The sequence below is a fragment of the Alexandromys fortis genome, unplaced genomic scaffold (assembly GCF_014885135.2).
Source record: "Alexandromys fortis isolate MF-2015 unplaced genomic scaffold, M_Fortis_MF-2015_v1.1 scaffold_2_1_26212458, whole genome shotgun sequence".
NCBI classification, from domain to species: domain Eukaryota; kingdom Metazoa; phylum Chordata; class Mammalia; order Rodentia; family Cricetidae; genus Alexandromys; species Alexandromys fortis.
In genome coordinates, this window is record NW_026067930.1 from 845698 (window position 1) to 866174 (window position 20477).

The window sequence follows — 20477 nt, forward strand, 5'->3', positions numbered from 1 at the left end:
TGGTCATTGTGTTTAAGAGCCCCATAGTATGTTCCCCATTCCAGGCCCCGGATTGCGAGAGATCTGCACTGGGCCTGCTCGGTGTGCCCAGGCTGGAAGCTCTGCTGGCCCCTGGCAACCTTGTAGTCATCCTGGCAGGGACCTACATCTCCAAGTACTGGGAGACCTCCTCTGCCTTGGGAGCAAAGCCCAGGCGGGCCAGAACACGCAACAGGATGGCGGTGAGCCGCATGGCAAGGGTCTCCAGCCTAGGGGAGCAGGGTAAAGGGTCGTAAGTCGATGGGGAGCAGATCCTGGCCAGCCACCCATCCAGCCCCCATGTTCACTCACCTCAGAGCCACCTCAAACTTGAATGCTTCCCAGATGACCTTGACGTGGCGCAAGAGGCTACTGCTGTAAATGCCGTGGTATGCCTCACCCACCAGGCGGCTCCAACCCCAGACAGCACTGTATCAGACACACACATCAGCTTGCTAACCTGCTGCAGCACCTCCAGGCTTCCCCTTGGCTCACCAACCTCTTGGCCATGAGGAAGTAGCGGTCAACGGGGGTGCCCAGGGTTGAGTTGATAGCACGCACTGTGTTGATGTTCCGCAGCACGAGTAGCATGGACCGGGGCAGTGCCTTGAGCACTTCCATTATGCCTTCGAAGTGTTCACGAGCCATGTCCTGCATGTAGGCCGCCTCCTCACGACTCATCAGGTGGGACCCCCACAGCTGGCCCAGGCGCACAGGTCGCTGCATGAGCACCTCAGCGAACAGCATGTAGTCTGGAGAAGGCAGGAGGTCCTTTTGGTACACGGTGGCAAGCTTCTGCCTGTTCCACAAACACTCACCCTTACCTTGTACCCCAAGTGCAGCTGCGTGTGTCTTCATTGCAGCATCGTCCCTCAGGATGATGGCCCGCCACAGCTGGCACAGGGAGGATCGCTCCCTGCAGGAAGGCCTAACTGAGCGTCAAGCTGCAGGAGGAGGGTCCCAAGGAAGGTCTGACCCCTCATGCCTGGCCCCATCTTACTTCTCATCCAGGAACTGGTAGAGCCCGTGGTCCAGGAGCACCAGCTCTGCTTTTCCATCTGGACCTTTCCGCACCAGAACTAGGAACACAGCATGTCAGCTCAAGCCACCCCTCTGAGATCCCACCCTGGGGCCTTTCCTACCATTGCCAGGGTGGGGGTCAGAGTGGATGAAGCCAGTGTAGAATATCTGTTCAGCAAAAGCCTGGATCAGCTTCTTTGCTACCTAGGGAGAGCATAGGGAATCCATGGCAGCACCCACTACCTAGCACCCACTGCCCTGCCCCAGCATGTGATACTCACGTCCTGCACCGCCAGCCCCTGCTCCTTGATGGCCTCCATGTCATTCACTTTGCAGCCCTCACAGAAGTCAGCTGTCAGCACCCGCTGGGAGAGCAAGAGGCCGCATGAGCTCAGCAGGCCTATGTTGCCCCACCCTCAGGGAAGGCTCTACCCAGCTCACCTTGCTGGACTTGTCCCAGTGCACCCGAGGGACAACAATATAACGGAAGTGCTTTAGCTCCTGAGCACAGCGCTCAGCATTTCGGCCCTCATTCTCGAAGTCCAGCTCCTGGGCCAGGGTCCCCTTCAGATCCTAGAGGTCATATGCAGGCAGACAGGTCAGTCACACGTTTAGCATTTACCACTAGCCGCCACTCCCCTACCTGCTATGGGTGGCACTACCTGTAGGACCCAGCTGAAGCTGAAGCTGGGGTGCATGAGCCCTATGAGCTGCAGCAGGAGTTCCAGTGTGTGCACATCCCCATCAAAGCGGTCTCGTAGGTCGATGTACTGTACCTGCAGTAGGCCAGGGGACACTGAGATCCAGGGTTACTGCTGGCCCAGCATCCATCTAGTGTGCAGCGGCATAGATACCTTGACAGCCACAGAGGTGCCATCATGGAGCTTGGCACGGTGCACCTGAGCCAGGCTTGCAGCAGCCATCGGCTGATAGTCGAACTCCTGGAAGAGCTCACTGGGCAGTGCCTGGAAGTCTTCAAGGAACAACTCATCCACCTGGCAAGAATGACCTTGGAGTCACTTCCAGGGCTGCAGTGGCAGGCAGCCCCCTTTCCTCCTCCCCATCATTGGGCTCACCTCCCGGAAGCCCCGAGTAAGAGCTTTGTCCTCCAACACACGTAATGTCTGGATGTACTCGGGTGGCAGCAGGTGGTTGAAGGAGCACAGCCCTTGACCCAGTTTCACGTAGAGGCCCCCATTGCGGATGGCTCCTGCCACCAGGGCGTCAGCCGCACGCTGGTGACATGCAGACATCACCTCCACATACTCCAGGCTGTTCTGACCACAGGCATGGAGGAAAGGCTGGGGATGGGTGGCCAGTCCTTGGTCCCCCCCAGCACCCCTACCTCCAGTGTTCCCCCTCCCTGCATGTGCTCAAGATATGAGGACAGACCTCTGCCACTCCTTGGAGGACAACATTTGTGCACCACCAGTAGTCCAGGGAAATGAGGAGACCAACCTTCAGAGACCTGCAGGCAGAAGTAGCTTAAGCCCCAGGCAGGCTGGGGATTGGGTTGGTTCCTGTGGGCCCTGCTGCTGGGCCCTTCTGCCGTAAGCCCAAAGTCTGGCCTCACCCACCAGCCTCTACCCAAGGTGAGGCTGGGCTCACGTTCAGCCTCTAGTTACACGGACCCTTATGAGCTAATGAAATACTACTCATGCCAGCATCCTTCGGGTGCCCAGACAGACTGCTGAGAGTTAGTGGGGAGAGGAATGAGACAGGGTCTTAGTATATAGCCCTGAGTGGTCTAAAGCTCACTATGTAGAGTGGGCTAGTATCAAACACAGGACATGAGATTGCTCTGCCTTGCAATGCTGAGATTAAGGGTATGAGCCGCAATACTCAGCCATTTTCAGATACCTGAAATAACTACAAAACAGAAAAGGAAGTAGAACTGTTAGCAGTTTCCCTCAATCCCAGGTCCTCCTGAAGGAGGACCACAAGACCTGGAAGGATTTAGCAATACCCTGTCTCAAAAGTTTCAAAAAAAACTTGGTGTAGTGGTGGTGCGTGCCTTTAATCCCAGGACCTGAGAGACAGAGGCAGGGGAATCTTTGTAAATAAAAGGCCAGCATGATCTACTTAACAAGTTCTAGGCTAGCCAGAGCTACAGAGTAAACCTTGTCTCAAAAAATATGTTGGCTGGATGGTGGTGGCACATGCCTAATACCAGCACATAGCTCACATCTCTGTGAGACTAGCCTGGGCTGCAGAGCCAGTTCCAGGACACCCAAAGCTACGCAGAGAAACCATGTCTTGAAAAACAAACAAGTAGTGGCACATGCCTTTAATCCCAGCTCAAGGGAAGCGATTCTCTATGAGTTTGAGGCCAGCCTGGTCTACAAGAGCTAGTTCTAGGACAACAGGCTCCAAAGCTACAGAGAAATCCTGTCTCAAAAAACCAAAACCAAAACCAAAACAAAACAAAAAAGTTAAAAGAAGAGGCTGGGAGACGCAGAGAACCTGGAGATCCAGGAAAACCCATGTTTGACTGTCCCCCCACACCTGGCCACAGCCCAACTTGGCCTAGCAGTGAGCTGTGAAGCTCATTTCCTATCAGTCAGGGTGGGCTTCACAGGGCAGTTGTCAGGGACCTGCAAGCCCCCTGCACAGAGGGGTGAGAGCAGCAGAAAGAGAGAAAGGGCACTAGGCTCTGTTCTCACCAGTCGCAGGGCTGTGAGAACTCGGGACCCACAGAACACAGGAAACTGTTCAGCCTGTCAGTAGGGATGCCTCAGAGTTCCAGGCAGGACCACCCAGGACAGGTGTGGGGGGGCCTCAAGGCTGGAAACAGGTATCCAACCACAGACATGCCCGAGGACTAGCTGCGATAAATCTCAGGGACACAGAGATCCACCTGTCTCTGCCTACCAAGTGCTGGGATTAAAGGTGTGCGCCACCACTGCCGGGCTTCAGTGACATTTCTTGTAAGATGCCTAAGGACCCTGGGACCAAAGCCTTCCCGAGGAGGCAGCACCAGCTCAGGGAGGGGCAGCGCTTAGAGCTATGTGGAGCAAGAGGACAGACATCCTGCACCATGGGACCCTGACCCTGACCACTACAGCTCAACCACTCGGGTTAAGAAGCTTTCTCATTAGCAAAGTCAATGAGGCTGGGCCAGAATCTGCAAGAATTTCCTCCGTAGGAGGGGAAGGAACTTTGTAAAACCCTTTGGGACTGTGCTAGGAGTGAAGAGTCAGTTCCACCCAGGCCCAAGCCTCTACGGCTGCAACACCAGGTTCCCTTGCATGGTAGGGAGGGTAGAACAGGGCAGCTTCCTTATGTCAGGGGTTGAAGCCCTTGCCCTTAAAGCCAATGGCTGATCTGGTAAAGTCTGTGGGAGAACTGTCCCCTGTCCTGTCTACATGTTGCTGCATGCTAACCGCAAAGTCCCAGAAGAAAGACCCCCCACAGCCCTTGGGAGAGAGGAATGTGGAGAATGGCATCCCACCCAAGCTACACCAGGTTTGGCACAGCCTCCTACCTGCCAAAGCGCCCAATGCCGTCTACCGCGAGTCGCAGTTTCCTCTTCTCCTGCGCCTCTGCCATGAAATAGCGGGCTCCGAGGAGCAAGGGCACCCCCACCGCAGTGGCAGAGAGTGTCCTCCTCCACAGCAGCCTGGTTTTTGAGGTCCTGAGAGGAGACATAGCAGGTGATGGAAGTGTTGCTCCCTACAAGGGAGCTGAGGCCTCAGCTTCCCTCTTTCCTGGAGTCCTGTCTAGGGGCCATGTAGCCACCAGAGGACACCCAACACAGGGCCCTTTTCCTAGACCTCATGACAGCACAGAAGCCAGATGCTGGGGAAGAAGGTCTTATTTGGCTGTCTCTTGGGCAGGTCAGTCCAAATCTGCATTCTGCAGACTGGACCACCATCCCTACTGTGATGGTGTGAGAGATCCTAATGGAAGTGAGACTTAGTACTGCTAAAGTCAGCACCAACCAAACTGAGCAAGAACTTAAAACAGGAATAGACTAGATCCCATACTGCCCACGACAGCAAACATCCCCATACGCTGAGAACAACAGCAAGAACATCGCTTGTGTTCATACACAGCCTCCTCTCTGCCACGGCACACTAAAAGAAAGGGTCTTCCAGCCGGATGGTGGTGCTCATACCTTTAATCCCAGCACACAAAAAGCAGAGACAGGTGGTTCTCTGTGAGTCTGAGGACAGCCTGGTCTACAGAGAGTTCCAGGACAGCCAGGGCTACACAAAGAAATCCTATCTCAAAAAACAAACAAGAAAAAAAAAATGAGTGGGAAGGAGGGAGAGAGAAGAAAAAAGGTGGGCTTCCTCCTTCTCGTAGAGCCATGCGGTCCCCACACCTTTTCTGCTGTCCTCAGCCCTTGCCTGATGCCCCACCAAGGCACTCCCACTCCCTGTGTATCTGATGGAATGAGCACCCCAATTTGTAGTCCTCCTAGTGTGTGTGTGTGCTCATCATAAAGTTCTTGTGGGGAGCACCTGTCTCTACAGTGTGACCAATCACAGGTCATAACCCCGTGGCCTCGGGTTCCAAGACATCACAGACATAAACACATCCTGTTTTTGGGGTACAGGAGAAAAGTTCCAGTGTGGGGGGCCTCCTCATCATTGTGGTTTCCACAGAGCCGCCATCTGGCTGCAGGGGTCTCATTACCTGGGCAGTGGGCTCTTGAAGTTCCTCCTGAAGAATATGGCAGGGCATGGCCAGGGCTTCTGCCTGTTCTGCAGCAGAGCAGAGTGGAAGTGGCACAGCCGCATCTGGGAAGGAGGCAGACGGCAAGGCTTGGCAGAGGCAGGGACACGGGGTCATGGCCTGGAGCAGAGCTACACCAAACAGTGCACCCCGAACTCTCACTCAGTGCTTCCAGCGCTCCGGGCAGGAAGCTGCCTGGACACCAGTCTTAGCAATGAAGACGCAGGCTGCCTACTGGATGAAGAAGCTGGAGGCAGGAGAAGAAAGGCCTTTCTGAAAATGCCTCATCTTTGAGGGAAGAAAATTCGTCCAGACCTGACTTGTCTGTGATAAGGGCCAACGTCACTTCTGAGGTAGCACCCTTAACCTGTCCTTTACTATTTCTTGGTGCTGACCACTAACCGGTGGCCTCAGGAAGTGGGCCACACCATGGGAGACGTGTCGGCAATGCCCACCCACCGATTCTAAGAGTGTACAGGAGTGCCTTTTGTGTTGGGATCTTGTTCTGAAAGCAAAGAGTCAGGGAGAGCTGAAACTGGAAATCCGGGCCAAGCCACAGCCGGGGAAGTCACAGGCCCAGAGAGGAAGTGCTAGTTGCTGCTCTGTTAAAAGGACATGCTGTGCCCGTCAAACTGTCTTCTAAATGATCACATTCACGTCCATAGTTTAGCGCCACTATCACCACTAGCCACAGAGCTTCTTGCTGCAGCGGGCAGTAATAACTGCACAGACTCAGAACTCATCAAAGTGTTGAGAATAAGCAAGTGTGGCTGTGGAACACTTGGCCTTAAGTGGGACTTCTACATCACCCCTTCCAACGCTCAGGAACACTATGGGAGAGATGAAAGAGCTGAGGATGGGACAGAGTGCTCTGGAATGCTCTTCTCTGGGCACGGCATGGCTACTGCACTCTTGAACACATAGCCTTTGTAAGACTTGCGTAAGACTGGACCCATCAATAGCCTGTCATGGGGAAGAGGGGGCCTCTGCAGTAAACCACTGGTCAGCTGCTCAGGCTCCTGACTCTAGTGACACACACCCCGTGAACGGGAAAGTGGACTAGTTGGAAAGGAGGGGAACATTTAGAGTGGGAAGAGGACAGAGAATAGTGGGAGGGGAATGGAATTAAAATACATTATATACATGCCTGAAAATGCTAGAATGAAATTCACTGTTATGGGCTGGGCATGATAGTACACACCTTTAATCCTAGCGCCTGAAAGGGGCAGGTGGATCTCTGAGTTAGAAGTCAGTCTGATCTACAGTTCAAGGCAGCCAGGGCTATACAATGAGATCCTGCTTCAAAAAAAGGGCTGAGGTCTGGAGAGATGGCTCAGTGGCTAAAAGCACAGGCTGCTCATCTAGAGGAGTTGGGTTTGTATCCCAGTTCCCACATGACAGTTCACAACCATCTAAAACTCCAGTTCCCAGAATCTGCTGCCTGCTCTGGCCTCCGCAGGAACCAAGCATGCAAACAAAACACATAAATTTTTTACAAACTTTTAAGAAGAAACTCATTATTATGTATAATATATACTAATAAAGCATCATCATCATCATTACTTGAGATAGGATCTCATTATATATCCTTGGCTGGCCTGGAACTCAATACATAGATCAGGCTGGCTTCAAACTCACAGAAATCCACCTGTCTCTGCTTTTCAAGTGCTGGGACTAAAGGGGAGCATGAAGCTGGAGGGACAGCTCAGTGGTTTAGAGCACTTCCTGCTCTTCCAGAGGACCAGAGCTTGGTTCTCAGCACCTGGGGGGGGGGGGCAGCCCACAATGGCTGTGACTCCAACTCCAGGGGATCCCAGGCCTCTGGCCTCTTTGGACACTAGCACTCATGTGAACATACCCACATGCAAACACATAAATACCTACACAAAATTAAAGTAATAAATAAATGATAAATCTTTAAAAGCATCATCCCACACCTGGCTATAAAACATTTTTGAAAAGATACAAAGCAAAAAAAGAAAGAAAGAAAGAAAGAAAGAAAGAAAGAAAGAAAGAAAGAAAGAGAGAAAGAGAGAGAGAGAGAAAGAAAAAAGAAAAAATACAAAGCCGGGCACTAGTGGCGTACATCTTTAATCCCAGCTCTCAGGAGGCAGACAGGTGATCTCTGCTTCAAAAAACAAACAAGCAAGCAAACAAGTTTGCACTGGCAGGTGTTGTGGAGCGTGTCTTTAATCCCAGCACTCAGCACTTAAGAAGCAGAGGCTGGAAAGATGACTCAGATGTTAAAAGCTAGGCTCACAACCAAAAACAATAGGTAGAAGCCAGGCAATGGTGGCACATGCCTTTAATCCCAGCACTCGGGAGGCAGAGGCAGGCAGATCTCTGTGAATTCGAGATCTGGTCTACAGGAGCAAGTTCCAGGACAGGATCCAAAGTGACAGAGAAACGCTGTCTTGAAAAACCAATTAAAAAAAAAAAAAAAAGTAGATGTAAGCATGAGATGGTAGACGTTCTGGTCATTGCATAGGTGTAAATGAGGAAACAGGCCCTGCACTCAATGAATATGTATACTTATGGCAGCAGTCACCTGTAAGTCCAGTACCTAGCGGGCAAACAAAGAGAATCACTGAATGTTTGAGGCCAGCTTGGTGTACAAAAGTAACCCCCTGTCTCAAAACAGAAGTAAAAAAGGGGCAGCATGCACAGACCTGGTTCAGTACCCAGCAGCACAAGGCGAAAACGAGTTAAAGACTATTTCCTATAATAACAAAATCCCAGGAAAGGAGGCAGCATTCTTCAAAGGAGGCAGCTATTTTAGGGCAGGGCCCTGACCTAAGAAGACTTTGTGCCCGGGATTAACCTGGCACCAGCTAGGTTGTCATGGAAGAAGGGGGCTTTAAGGACCAGGCAGGTAAAGGCTAGAGATGTCATTCAACCAGCAGAGCAAATGAAGCCCTGGGAGACTCTGGGCAGGCTCCTGGCTACGGCACTATCGTCTATGCAAATGAAGTTTCCTTCAATCAGCTGGTTTCTTGCTTTGGAAAGCAACGGGAGTGACTTACATTCACAAAGGATTCCCGAGCGCACGGAGCACTGCCCACCACACCAAACCTTATGAATACGTGTCCAGCAGGCGAGCACCAAGGCCACACCGGGATCAAAGATTTCCCCACAGAGCACTTCAAGGCTGCCTGTGCCAGCTCCTTGCTGGTGTCCTCAGCTCCCTCCAGTCCTCATACCACTTCCCAGATTGAGAGAATCTGAGAATCAGCTTCCCACTGCTTTTCTTCTCCGTTTTCTTCTTCCTCCTCTTTTTTTCTTTTTCAAGACAGACAGAGTTTCTCTGTGTCTTGAGAAGTTGGCTTGCCCTGCCTTGTCTTGCCCTGGCTGTCCTGAAACTCGGCTCTGTAGACCAGGCTGGCCTCGAATTCATGAGTGCTGGAATTAAAGGTGTGCACCACCTCCTCCAACCCCCAGTTCCCACTGCTTTTTTTTTTTAAGACTTATTTATTTCATGCCTATGAGTGCTCTATCTGCATGTATATCTTTAAGCCAGAAGAGAGCATCAGATCCCACTTTAGATGGTTGTGAGTCACCATGTGGTTGCTGGGAATTGAACTCAGAACCTCTGAAAGAGCAGCCAATGCTCTCAACCGCTGAGCCATCTCTCCAGTCCCCTCCCCCTGCTTTTCAAATGGGAAAAAAAAAAAAAAAAAAAAAAAAAAACCTGGTTTACTTCTCTTAGAAGAGAAATCAGACCATTTCCAACACTAGCAGACAGGTTGCACCTTGAGCACACAGAAAGACACTTTCACTAGCTGGGGCAAAAGAGGACTGGCTGAGATTCCAAGGGGCCATGGAGCAGGGCTGAGAACAGAGAGGCACGGAATGACTAAGGCTGTGATTACTTGAGCCTGATCATCCAGAAGAGGATGCACGAAACTGCTAGCCAGGAGACTGGAAGCTGAAAGATTAAGACACAGCTACCTGAGGCAACAGGAGCCAGGAAGTCTCCCACAGGAAGCCCTTCTGTGCTGGACAGAGTTCACAAAAACCTGCCTGGAATCATAAACCGAAGCCAGCATGAAGCCTCAGTCTTACACCAAGGCTGAGCGGGAGGGGCCTGGATACGGCTCTAAGTTGACTTAAAGGAGGCAGCCAGGCTGAGAGCTCACTGTTCACGACCCAAAACTTCCCCGTGGAAAAGGTAAAAAGTCCTTCAGGGAGATTAATGAGTCTCAGGCTCGCTCATCTCCAACCAGGCCTGTGCTGCCTCAGCCAAGCTGTTAGCAGCACCTTGGGTTTTCTGGCAATGTAGGGACAATACAGTGTCTAGGTGACAACTTCATATTGAAGGCATGACATAGAGGAGACAAGGCTGGCCAGATCAGTCCACCCAGTGTGTCCCAGAAGGGGACTTTTGTCATACCGCCCCTCTGTGAAAGGCTGGGGCAATGAACACACTCAGAACTCACAGGTGAGTCGCTAAAGGTTCACAGGGACATCGAGTACACAGGAGATGCCAGTTCCAATGACTGCTTATCACTGTCAGAGCTCTGGTGAGCACACAGCCTTCTCCCCCGTTGCCAAACTACTCTTGCAGGCAAGGCCTGGGGCCCATTTCCCCCATAATCTCTGAGGAATTAGCACTGCAATTGGAGCCTCCTCACCCGGGATGTAGAACAAAGATTCTTTCAGGAGGCGCCTGTAGTGTCCTCTGCCCCACAGCAAAAGTCAGGTAGGAGATGCCAATCATGATGTCAAATAGATAAAGCCCTGTGCTGAAAACTCCAGAGTTACCACCCCCTTCGAGAGTTACTCAAATGCCTGTCCTTTGGGGATAGGCTCCCCAGCACCCATTAATCTATCTTCTGACATCCCCATCAAATGTTAAGCCCCAAAAGGCACTGGGGGTGGGGGTGGGGAGTCAATCTACAGCCAAACCCCAAACAAATCCTGAACGAGAGCTGTCCAGTGTTGTGGTCCACATGGCCTGCAGTTCTGCCCTCAAATCTAAACCCTGACCTACAAGCAGCCCCAGGAGTGTGGGGAAAACTACAGACAGGAGATAAGGGCGTGGGGTGTCCTCTGGGGCAAAACAAGGCCACAGGGGCAGGGGAGTGCAGAAGGAAGGACTCAGATAAGAGATTTAAAGATGTTACATTTGCTCAAGCTCCGCCTGCAGCGCTAGCCAGTTGAACACTATATAATCAGCCCTGGGGAAAAGAAAACCTTTATTGTTGAAGTGATGAGTCTTATGTCTACCGCGACCCTTCTCTCCAGGTCCGTGATGCCCACAGCTCTGCAGGTGTGGCAGCTCAGGATGCGACCACCACACTGTTGGCCAGCAGACAAAGAGGGTGATGGTACATTCTCTCCTACCAGAACAGGCCCCTTTGAGCAGGTCCACATCAGCCAGTGGTGATCCTGACCTACAACTGTCGCGCATAGCCCCGTCACCCATTCCAGTGTGGACAGAGTGCCATTGGCTCCCTGCACCTGGTTCTCGTGTTGCTAACTGTTTTTGTTTTTAAGACTGGGTTACACTATGTGTTTCTGGCTGGCTTGAACTCAGAAATCCTCCTGCCTCTGCCTCCCAAGTACGGTGCCACTGTGCCTGGTAATTCTCAGGCTTTTTACAGGGAATGTGTGGATCATGTGTCTGCAGGAACATTCAGAGTTCTTCTCCAGAGACTGCATGAAACAGCAAAAAGTATAGCCTAGGAGAACCCTCCAGTCAGACTCAGCAGGTGAGAGGAAGATGAAAGATGTCCAGATGAACCAGTCTGCACATGGCAGGAAGTCACTGCCAAGACTCAGGACCCCCCAAAATTGTGACCAGACTAAGAAGTTTAACAGGACAGATGGCCAGCGCACCTCACTGTTTGGCTGGAAGCGTCACCTCGGCCCCTAACATCCTTATCCAAAAAAAGTCTGGAATGTTTGGTTGGGGGCTTCACCCAGCTCCTGGCACCCATTAACACTCACCAAGAAGGAAATTGAGGCATTTCCCCAAATTCAATTCGGAGGGGACAGACTGGGGACTGGAGCTAGGTGTTAGTAAAAGGACACCAGCCCACAACAGTGACCTGCAAGGACTCAACTGAACTGGGCAGGAGCTCCTAATCAAATGTAAAAATCTGCCTTTGATCCCAGCATCAGGAGGCACAGGCTGGAAGATCTCTGTGAGTTCGAGGTCAGCCTCCTTTACAGAGTTAGTTCCAGGAACCAGGGATACAAAGAGAAACTCTGTGTCAAAACACAAAATAAAACAAAAACTTGCCTTTCCACTCCCCAGGGCTATCGTGAGGACTAAGGGATGACTAACACGGTTCTGGAGAGAAGTTGTGCAATTCTAAGGAGCTGTGTTAAAAGCCAGCAGGAGTTTCTTCCCTGAGTCTCCGACTGACAAGGCTCCATCAGAAAGCACGCCCGCCGCGGGGCAGCTCACTGCAAGCCAAAAGTTAACCCAACTCCCTGTCTATCTGTGTAACCTACAAAGCCAGATGGACTAGAAAAACAACCTCGGAGAAGTCCAAGTTTTAAAACAATACAACCTCAGAAATGGCCATTCTCCAAGGCCAGGGGACAGGCGAGGACATCTCCAAGGCCAGAACAGGGGGCCAATGCAGCCAGGGCACGCCAAACTCAGCGGGTGTCTCCCTCCCCAGAAGCAGGTAGAGGGTACAGAGCAGCTTCCCGTGGAGACCCGGAGGGGGTGCGCCGCGAACGAGGGCAGGAGGGACAAGACCCTGGGGTAAGGTCAAGTGATGCTTCCCAAGGGGGTCTGGGGAGCAAAGAGAGGCCGAGGACCTAAGAGGTCTCCAGAGCTTTCGAATCAATGGGTAGGGCCCCGGGCCTGGGTTGGGTCCAGGATCTCAGGGTACCGAGTTAGACCCAACTCAGGAGTGCGGAGAGCACACAGTCAGGGCCCGGGTCCAGGGCGTGCGGGGGCGGGGTCCTCACCGGCCGCCACATGTCCCCGGCAGCGGTCTCCTCTTGGTTTCGCCGCAGATGTCCCTGGTCCCCAGCCGACCCCGCGAGAGAGCAGGCAGTGCGCAGGCGCACCGGCCGGGCGCTCACTCCACGGCGCTGGGTAGCATGGAGGGGCCACGCCCCCAAGACGTGCAGGCCTCTGCCTCGCCGCAGCGCCCCCTTGAGGTCGCCAGCGGCATAGTATCATGGGAGAGCCCAGTTTCATGCTCAGAGCAAAGAGGCACTTCCGGGTTTGTATTTGTTTTTGTGTGTTTTTTTTTTTTTTTGTTTTGACTTGTTTGTTTTGTTTTCTTTAGGTTTTTCAAGACAGGGTTTCTATGTATAACAGCCCTGACTGTCCTGGAACTCACTCTGCAGACCAGGCTGGCCTCGAACTCAGAGATCCGCCTGCCTCTGCCTCCCGAGTGCTGGGATTAAAGGCGTGTGCCACCACCGACTGACCTGGGAACAATTTTCAAGAGTCAACTGTTTGTGGTTCCCGAGACAGGGTTGCTCTGTAGCCCTGGCTGTTCTGGACTGACAACTCACGGAGGTTTGTTTGCCTCTGTCTCGTGAGTGCTGGGATTTAAGGTGTGCGCCACCACTGCCTGGCAGACCCACCTTCTCAAGCAGGTCTAGTTTCTGTTGTGCTGTGCACACAGGCTGACTAGCCAACAAGCTCATGGACAGTCTCCTAGCTCCCCAACCTAGCTCATAGGGGTGCTTCTTACATGGTTCTAGGAACAGGGCTTCCTAGGGAGCAATTTTACCCACACAGCCATCTTCCCTGACCCTTGAATTGGCTCTTTAATTTTGTCAGGCTCACTGTCCTCCCTGAAGGTGGCAGCGTAACTCAAAGCCAACACTTGGTCATTTTCCTACAGCTCTCAGTGTTCACTGGCACAGGCAATGACAGTTGACGGCACCCTCCAGAGCCACACACTGAGCCAGAGACACCTTAGCTTTCTTGCCCACGATGAGAGACAGAGTCCGAGATCTCGTGTCCCCTGTTCTCCACTCTCTGTGACACCCATCTCATCTGCATGTATTCTTCTGGAGGGACTCATACCACCTGGCTCCCCGGAATTCCCCTGCTTTCCTGGCCACAGATGTCCCTCTAACCTTGCCACTTAGGGCAGAGAGACCATCTTGTGTTGATCACTTTGTTCTTTAAGACCGCCTCCTTTTTTTTTTTCTTCCATATTTGCCAGAGTTGGGAAGGTGCCTTCTAGGTTGGTAATGGAGCAGGTCCTAAGATTGTACCATGCCTTCAATCCCAAACTGGGTTTGAAGTGTCTGGCAGGAGGCAAAGAGTCAAATATGAGATGGGTACAAAGTTCTTGAGCCAGAGAATCTAGGTAAGTGGCACCTGTTTCAGGGTCGCCTCTTGCTGGAGCTTCCCAGGCCTGGGAAGTATTGGTTATAGCTGAGACGTGTGGGAGTAATTGGGGTGTGAGATGTCAGGGACAAAAAGGATGCAGGGTACACAAACCCCAAGACTAAATGGAAGAAGTGAGTGTTTCAAGACATGGCTATTCATAAAACAGATGGGAGAGGTAGGTGGAAGCAGAGGAAGACGGTCGGATTCAGATATACAGTAGGGAGCAGGTCAAAGTCCTCAGCCCTATGAGGTCACACCTGAATCATAAGACAGGCCAGCTAGTGGCCTGGGAGACTGTGATAATTTGAATATAATTGACCCTCTTAAGCTGATAGGAAGTGGTACTATTAGGAGGTGTGGCTTTGTTGGACTAGGTGTGGCCTTGGTGGAGGAAACGCATCACTGTGAGGGTGGGCTCTGAGGTCTCCTATGCTCAAACTCTCCTCAGCGTAGACACAGTTTCACTTCTTATTGCCTGTGGATCTTGATGTAAAAGCTCAGCTTCTCCAGCACCATGACTACCTGTCTGCTGCCATGTCCCGCCATGGTGACAATTACTAAACCTCTGAAACTGTACACCAACCCCAACACAATGTTTTCCTTTGTAAGCATTGCCGTGACCATGGTGTCTCTTTGGGGGAATACAACTTTTTTCTTTTTCTTTTTCTTTCTTTCTTTCTTTTTCTTTTTCTTTCTTTCTTTTTTTTTTTTTTTTTTTTTTTTTTTGGTTTTTCGAGACAAGGTTTCTCTATAGCTTTGGAGCCTGTCCTAGAATTCGCTTTTGTAGACCAGGCTGGCCTCGAACTCACAGAGATCCACCTGCCTCTGCCTCTCGAGTGCTGGGATTAAAGGTGTGCACCACCACCGCCCGGCTCTTCAGGGGAATAGAAACCCTAACTGAGACAGAAGCCTAGCTGAGAGCTAACAGGGACCTGTTGAAATGTCTTGGGCCCCAAAGTCATTCCTGAAAACGCCAGGACATCTATTTAACCCAAACCATTCCAAACATTATGGGGTGCAGTCTCTGTCAGCTGCCTGTCCCTGAGCATCTGCAGCTGAACCCCCACATTTCATGTTGTGTATTTTTGGTGCCGTCTGCCAAGATATACATAAAGTCACTCAGCAATACAGGAACCCAGTATAATCTCATAGTGCAAGTAATGGGCCTAGCCATGGACCTAAAAGCCAGGCTTGGAGCTGAGGTGATGAAGAATAGAGAAGGGACCCCATGATAGAGACACCGGAAGAGGGCACAGGGTGTTTGCAGATAAAACTGGCGCTGTGGAAGAGAAGAGCAGAAGGCCAGGCTATCCTAGGCTCCAGCCGGCACGGCAGGTAGGAAGGGTGACACTAACCTACCTGGAGGTGATGGTGCTTGACCCTGGGTGGAGGCACGCAAGCACCCACATGGACTGTCCAGACACTTAGTCCTGTGCTTTGGCCAGGAGCCACCTCTAAGCCATGAGACAGCAGGAGCCAGCAAACACAGGGGTCTCCAACGGCAGAGTTCTTTCCTTGCTAAGAGGACAGCAGAGACTCCTTGTGGCCCAGTGCTTAGTCCTACTCTGGCTAGGGCTCCTCCCGTGGGTTCCTCCCCCACACTGGAAGGCTGTGGCCATTCTCTCATAGTGTATTCCTCCCCTCATATATGCTTGCCAAACACCCAACATTTTGCCCCCAGACCTTGATATGCAGATAGAGAAGGCCGAGGCGCAGTGCCCAACTCTCAGGACCTTAGACCCAAAGGCTACCACCACCAGGACCCTGCTATGTGAAGGCCTCTCCTCTGAGCCAACCGCCAGCAACTGCAGGAGTTTTGGAGGGCCTGCTCAGAAAAGATCACTTGTCTGCCTTCCCTCAGAGAGGTGGGCAGGTAAAGGGGGTCGTGGGACCCTCACCACAGTATCCAGCTACCACTCCCAATCATCTGGGTGCAATTTTGCCCTTCTTGCCTGTGTCCTTGAGGCCCTGGAGAAGCAGTTAGAGGAGAGAGATAGGGAAGAACTAGGGGAGGGGAGGAGCTCCATCTCTGTCTATGGGAAAGCCACCTTTCTGTTGGTTAGGGCTTCTCAGTGCAGACTCTTGGACGGGAACACCCACACGCCACTAAGTGACCCCTCACCCAGGCTCTGTAAGGAAGCCTGATAAACCTACTGGTTCCCCAGAGTGAACTTCAGAAGATCATTCCTGGGGTTGTCACTGGGACCTCAGGAGGAGGTTGGGGGGTACAGTTCCCCAGAAGATTCAGGTCTTTCCCACCTGCCTTTCCTAGTCCAAACATCCCTGGCCCATTGACTCCATCCCCTCCTGGTCTGTCCCTCATGTCTCAGGCTTGGCCCTGTCCTCTCTGGGTAGGACTGGGTCGCTTTCTTCTGTACCCACAATGATCTCACCCACTGCATCAGCACAGATGAACTCACGTGCTTGGATTCGCATCTGCAATTGCAAGCAAGTCTTCTCTTTCTTTCTTAGTACGCTGATTTTTGGACTGGTCCTATGGCAAGACCTACTAGTTCTTACTGGTAGAATGCAGGCATACAGATGCCCTGTGTGGTCTTGTTTCTTATACTTCTCAGGTGACCTTTCAGCCACCCCCCCCCCCCGCCAGTGGTTAGGGTTTCGATGACCACCCAGGGCCTCTCAGTCCTTCTATAGCAGGTCCAGCTCCAGTTTATTCCTAATCTCCCTTCTACCGTGCCCTGCCCCACATGACAGCCCATCCCCAGCTGCCGCCCCTGGGACCCATGGTCCCCGTTCCCTCTCTATCTCCACACCTCCTTCATTCCCCACATCTTCCACTGAAAGGCAGCAAAGAAGCCTCTGACAGAGAACTGGATCCACCGCCTCTGCCTCCCAAGTGCCGGGATGAAAGGCGTGAGCCACCACCACCTGGCAAAATAAACCATAAAATTAAAAAAGAGTGAAAATGGTTCTAGAGATCATTACGTTGCCTTTGTGCTATTTCATTTTTTAGGTGTGTGTGTGTGTGTGTGTGTGTGTGTGCATAGAAGCCAGAAGGGGCTGGAGTTACAGATGTCATTGGGTTTTGTTTGTTTGGTTTTGTAAGTGCTCTATTTGCATGTACACCTTTATGCCAGAAGAGGGCATCAGATCCCACTATACATAGCTGTGAGCTTTACTGGGAATTGAGCTCAAGGCCTCCGGAATTGAGCTCAGCCTGTGCTCTCAAGTGCTGAGCCATCTCCGCAGTCCCTGGAGCTACAGATGTTTGTGGGACACCAAAGCTTCAACAATGAAAAGAATTTCAGAGCCAGGCAGTGGTAGCGCACACCTTTAATTCCAGCACTCAGGAGGCAGAAGCAGGTGGATCCAGGCCAGCTCTGTCTACAGAGCAAGTTCCAGAACAGGCTCCAAAGCTACACAGAGAAAACAAAAAAGAAAAACAAAAAAGAAAAGGATTTCAGAACTAGCCATTATGATGAAGCAATGTTGGAGATTCTAATAAAGCTATTTAATCATTGGGATAAGAGAGGAAGAGAGGGACTTAAGGGGAAAATGGAGCAGACCAAGAGCATGGATGTGGACTTCTCTGGGGGCAGTTGAAGAAAACAGGACAGACCCAAGTACAGGTTTGGACTCCTCAAGGCAGGCCACAGAGAGTGGTGCAGACACCAGTGGAAGATGAGCTCTATTTTATCATTAAAGGTTATTTTGATTTGCTCATAGTAAGATTTATAAGCAATGCCTTTAAATAACTGTGTTTAATAAAGACCGAGTACTTAGGGAAATCGACAGCTTGAGATTTACTTAAAACTATTTATTTTGTGTCCGAGTTACAGCTGAATGTCAAATGAAAGTTATTGATTTTTTAAAAATAAATAGATTATTATTTATTGATTTATTGATTTATTTATTGATTTATTTATTTATTATGCAGTGTTCTGCCTGCACGCCAGAAGAGGGCACCAGATCATCTGCTGGAAACTGAACTCAACACCTCTGAAAGAGCAGCCAGTGCTCTTACCCTCTTGAGCCATCTCTCCAGCCCCAAGTTACTGATTTTTTTTAAATGCTGATCTGTTCTTCATACTATTTTTAATTTTTTCCTTTTTCTTTTCCCTTTGGTCCTTCTTTCCTTCCTTTCTTTGTAGTTTTTCAAGATATGGTTTCTCTGTGTAGCCCTGGCTGTCCTGAAACTATCACTCTGTAGCCCAGGCTGAACTCACAGAGATCTGGCTGCCTCTGCCTTCCAAGTACTGGGATTAAAGGCATGTGCCATCATGTCCAGCAATGTATCTATTTTTTAAGGTTTATTTATTTCATATGTATGGGTGTTTTGTGTGCATAGATGTTGTGTGTACTTCATGTGTACAGAGACCAGAAGAGGGCATCAGATCTCCTGGGACTGTACTTACAGGTGGTTATGAGTTGGTTGTGAGGTGGCTGTGAGCTGGTTGTGAGTTGTTGTAGGTGCTGGAAAGTGAACCTGGTTCGTCTGTAACAGCAGCAAGGACTGTCAACCTCTTGCCTTAACTTAAGAGGTCATTCCAGGTCTTCTCCTCCCCCTCTTCTTTAAACACAAACAAAAAGGTTTGAAGTATTACATCATGAGCCTGGTACTCTAAGACACTGTTCACTTGAAGACATCAGATATACAGCCTGGAAAAATCAGGCCATGCAGCCTTCTGCAATTTGTCCCTGGAGAGCACCCTTCTTTGAACACACAGATCTCTGAAGGGAAGAAAAAAAAAGGCGAACCCAGCCCCTAAAAATCTATGAAAGCCAAAATACCCCTTGTTGGGTTTCTCTGAATGCCTGGCACCATCACGCTCCCCGTGGTGGCTCTCCCTTCTCTTCTGCTTTAAGCCATCTCTCAGAAGGCCTAGAGTGCTGTCCACTCTCACCTCCCGCCAGGCTGCCTCTCCAGTGATGTGCGGCACCTCCCAGGGCTCTCTCCCCTCCAGGCCTGATCCTGGCCCCTAATAAGATCCATTCTGTAACTGGCCTCAGCTTCCTTCTCTATGATCTAACCATACCTGCCTTCTCATTATTTGTTATAACAAGCTCCTGAGCTCCTGGATGGACAGTCGGGGAGTAAGACACATCCAGGTGTACTAACTCAAAAGACAGTAGCAATTTTCTCAGTATTAACTGCATAAACTTAACTTTTTTTTTTTTTTTTTTTTTGGTGTTTCAAGACAGGGTTTCTCTGTGTAGCCCTAGTTGTCCTGGAACTAGCTCTTGGCCTTGAACTCATAGAGATCCACCTGCCGCTGCCTCCCGAATGCTGGGTTTAAAGGTGTGCACCACCACCACCCGGCATCTTTGGGTGGTTCTTAAATTACATATCAAAAGGAAATAAGTGAGGTGACTCTGGAGATGCCCTGTAAAGAATTATAAAATATAAAACTCACTCTACAGACCAGGCTGGCCTTGAACCCAGAGGTCTGCCTGCCTCTGCTTCCTGAGTGCTGGGATTAAAGACATGTGTCACCAATGCTTGGCTTTACTGAGTTTCTATCTAGCCTCAAAATGGGGCAATATAGCTGGGTGGTGGTGGCACACACCTTTAATCTCAGCACTTAGAAGGCAGAGTAGGTGGATCTCTGTGAGTTCGAGACCAGCCTGGTCTACAAGAGCTAGTTCCAGGACAGGCTCCAAAACCACAGAGAAACCCTGTCTCGAAAAACCAAAAATAATAATAATAATAATAATAATAATAATAATAATAATAAAATAAAAATATAATAAAATAAATAAAAATAAAAAATAAAGAAAAATCTTTCTCAGCTTAATTTTTTGCTGCTATGTATGGCGTGCTACAACGTATACAGCTTTATGCCAGGAACTCCCTAAAAGGTAAGAAGCCATGCTAACAATGAACCAAATGCATGATAGCAAGATGTTATTGTTTTATATGGTACAGATCTTACAGTGGGAAATGATGTGGGACAAGAGGGACGATGGGAGGGAAGCTGTTTTGTTTGTTTGTTTGCAGAATGAATATAGATTAAGGAAAAGTGAGACCGAACCTCTGAGAGATGGAGAGATTCCCAGGGAGCAGTTACTCCCCTGACTTATACGTCCTTCGTCCTGTAGAAGGGGTCTGCACATACATACACTCAATTGTCCAATAATCCTGCTGCTGATTCGTTCTAAGTTAACCCTTAGCCCTGGCAACACTGCAGGAGGAACACAGGGCTCGGCAGGCTTGTAGATGTGCAACCCCAGCCGCACAGACCATAATGAGGAAAAAGTGCAGGGGGAGCCACGCCAACAGGATGACTCCCAGGGACAAGTCTGGACACCTTGGCCAGAGGGACGAGGCTAACCTTTGGAATGATTAACCACCTTGATTTGTACCCCAGAGATAATCTGCTGCCCTGAGATGAGGCTCACACCTTATCTCCAGGAAGTTAATCTGCTGCCTTCCCAGAAATAAAGTGCACACAGAACTGCTTCCTGCTTCTGTCCCTTGGCA

General features: G+C 50.6%; 1 protein-coding gene and 1 long non-coding RNA gene across 7 annotated transcripts; one reads left to right on the forward strand and one right to left on the reverse strand.

Annotated features, from left to right (window-relative positions):
- Window positions 1–8: 8 nt before the first annotated feature.
- Adck5 (aarF domain containing kinase 5) lies at window positions 9–12781 on the reverse strand. Of its 6 annotated transcripts, none has more exons than XM_050144917.1 (15): window positions 12646–12781; window positions 5680–5783; window positions 4523–4672; window positions 2431–2506; window positions 2115–2315; window positions 1893–2033; window positions 1701–1814; window positions 1480–1611; window positions 1320–1403; window positions 1161–1242; window positions 1019–1097; window positions 843–934; window positions 518–770; window positions 331–447; window positions 9–248 (listed from the first exon to the last, which is right to left on the reverse strand). In XM_050144917.1, the coding sequence occupies exons 1-15, from the start codon at window positions 12655–12657 to the stop codon at window positions 143–145; spliced, it is 1743 nt and encodes a 580-aa protein (XP_050000874.1). In that variant the 5' UTR covers window positions 12658–12781; the 3' UTR covers window positions 9–142. The 6 variants fall into 6 exon arrangements, with proteins under 6 accessions (XP_050000874.1, XP_050000872.1, XP_050000871.1 ...); XM_050144915.1 differs by having other exon boundaries at window positions 843–946; XM_050144914.1 differs by having other exon boundaries at window positions 518–934.
- LOC126503335 (uncharacterized) lies at window positions 5805–18287 on the forward strand. Its single transcript, XR_007592258.1, has 3 exons — window positions 5805–12436; window positions 12694–12905; window positions 17934–18287. It is a non-coding gene; the product is annotated as an uncharacterized lncRNA (long non-coding RNA).
- Window positions 18288–20477: the final 2190 nt, after the last annotated feature.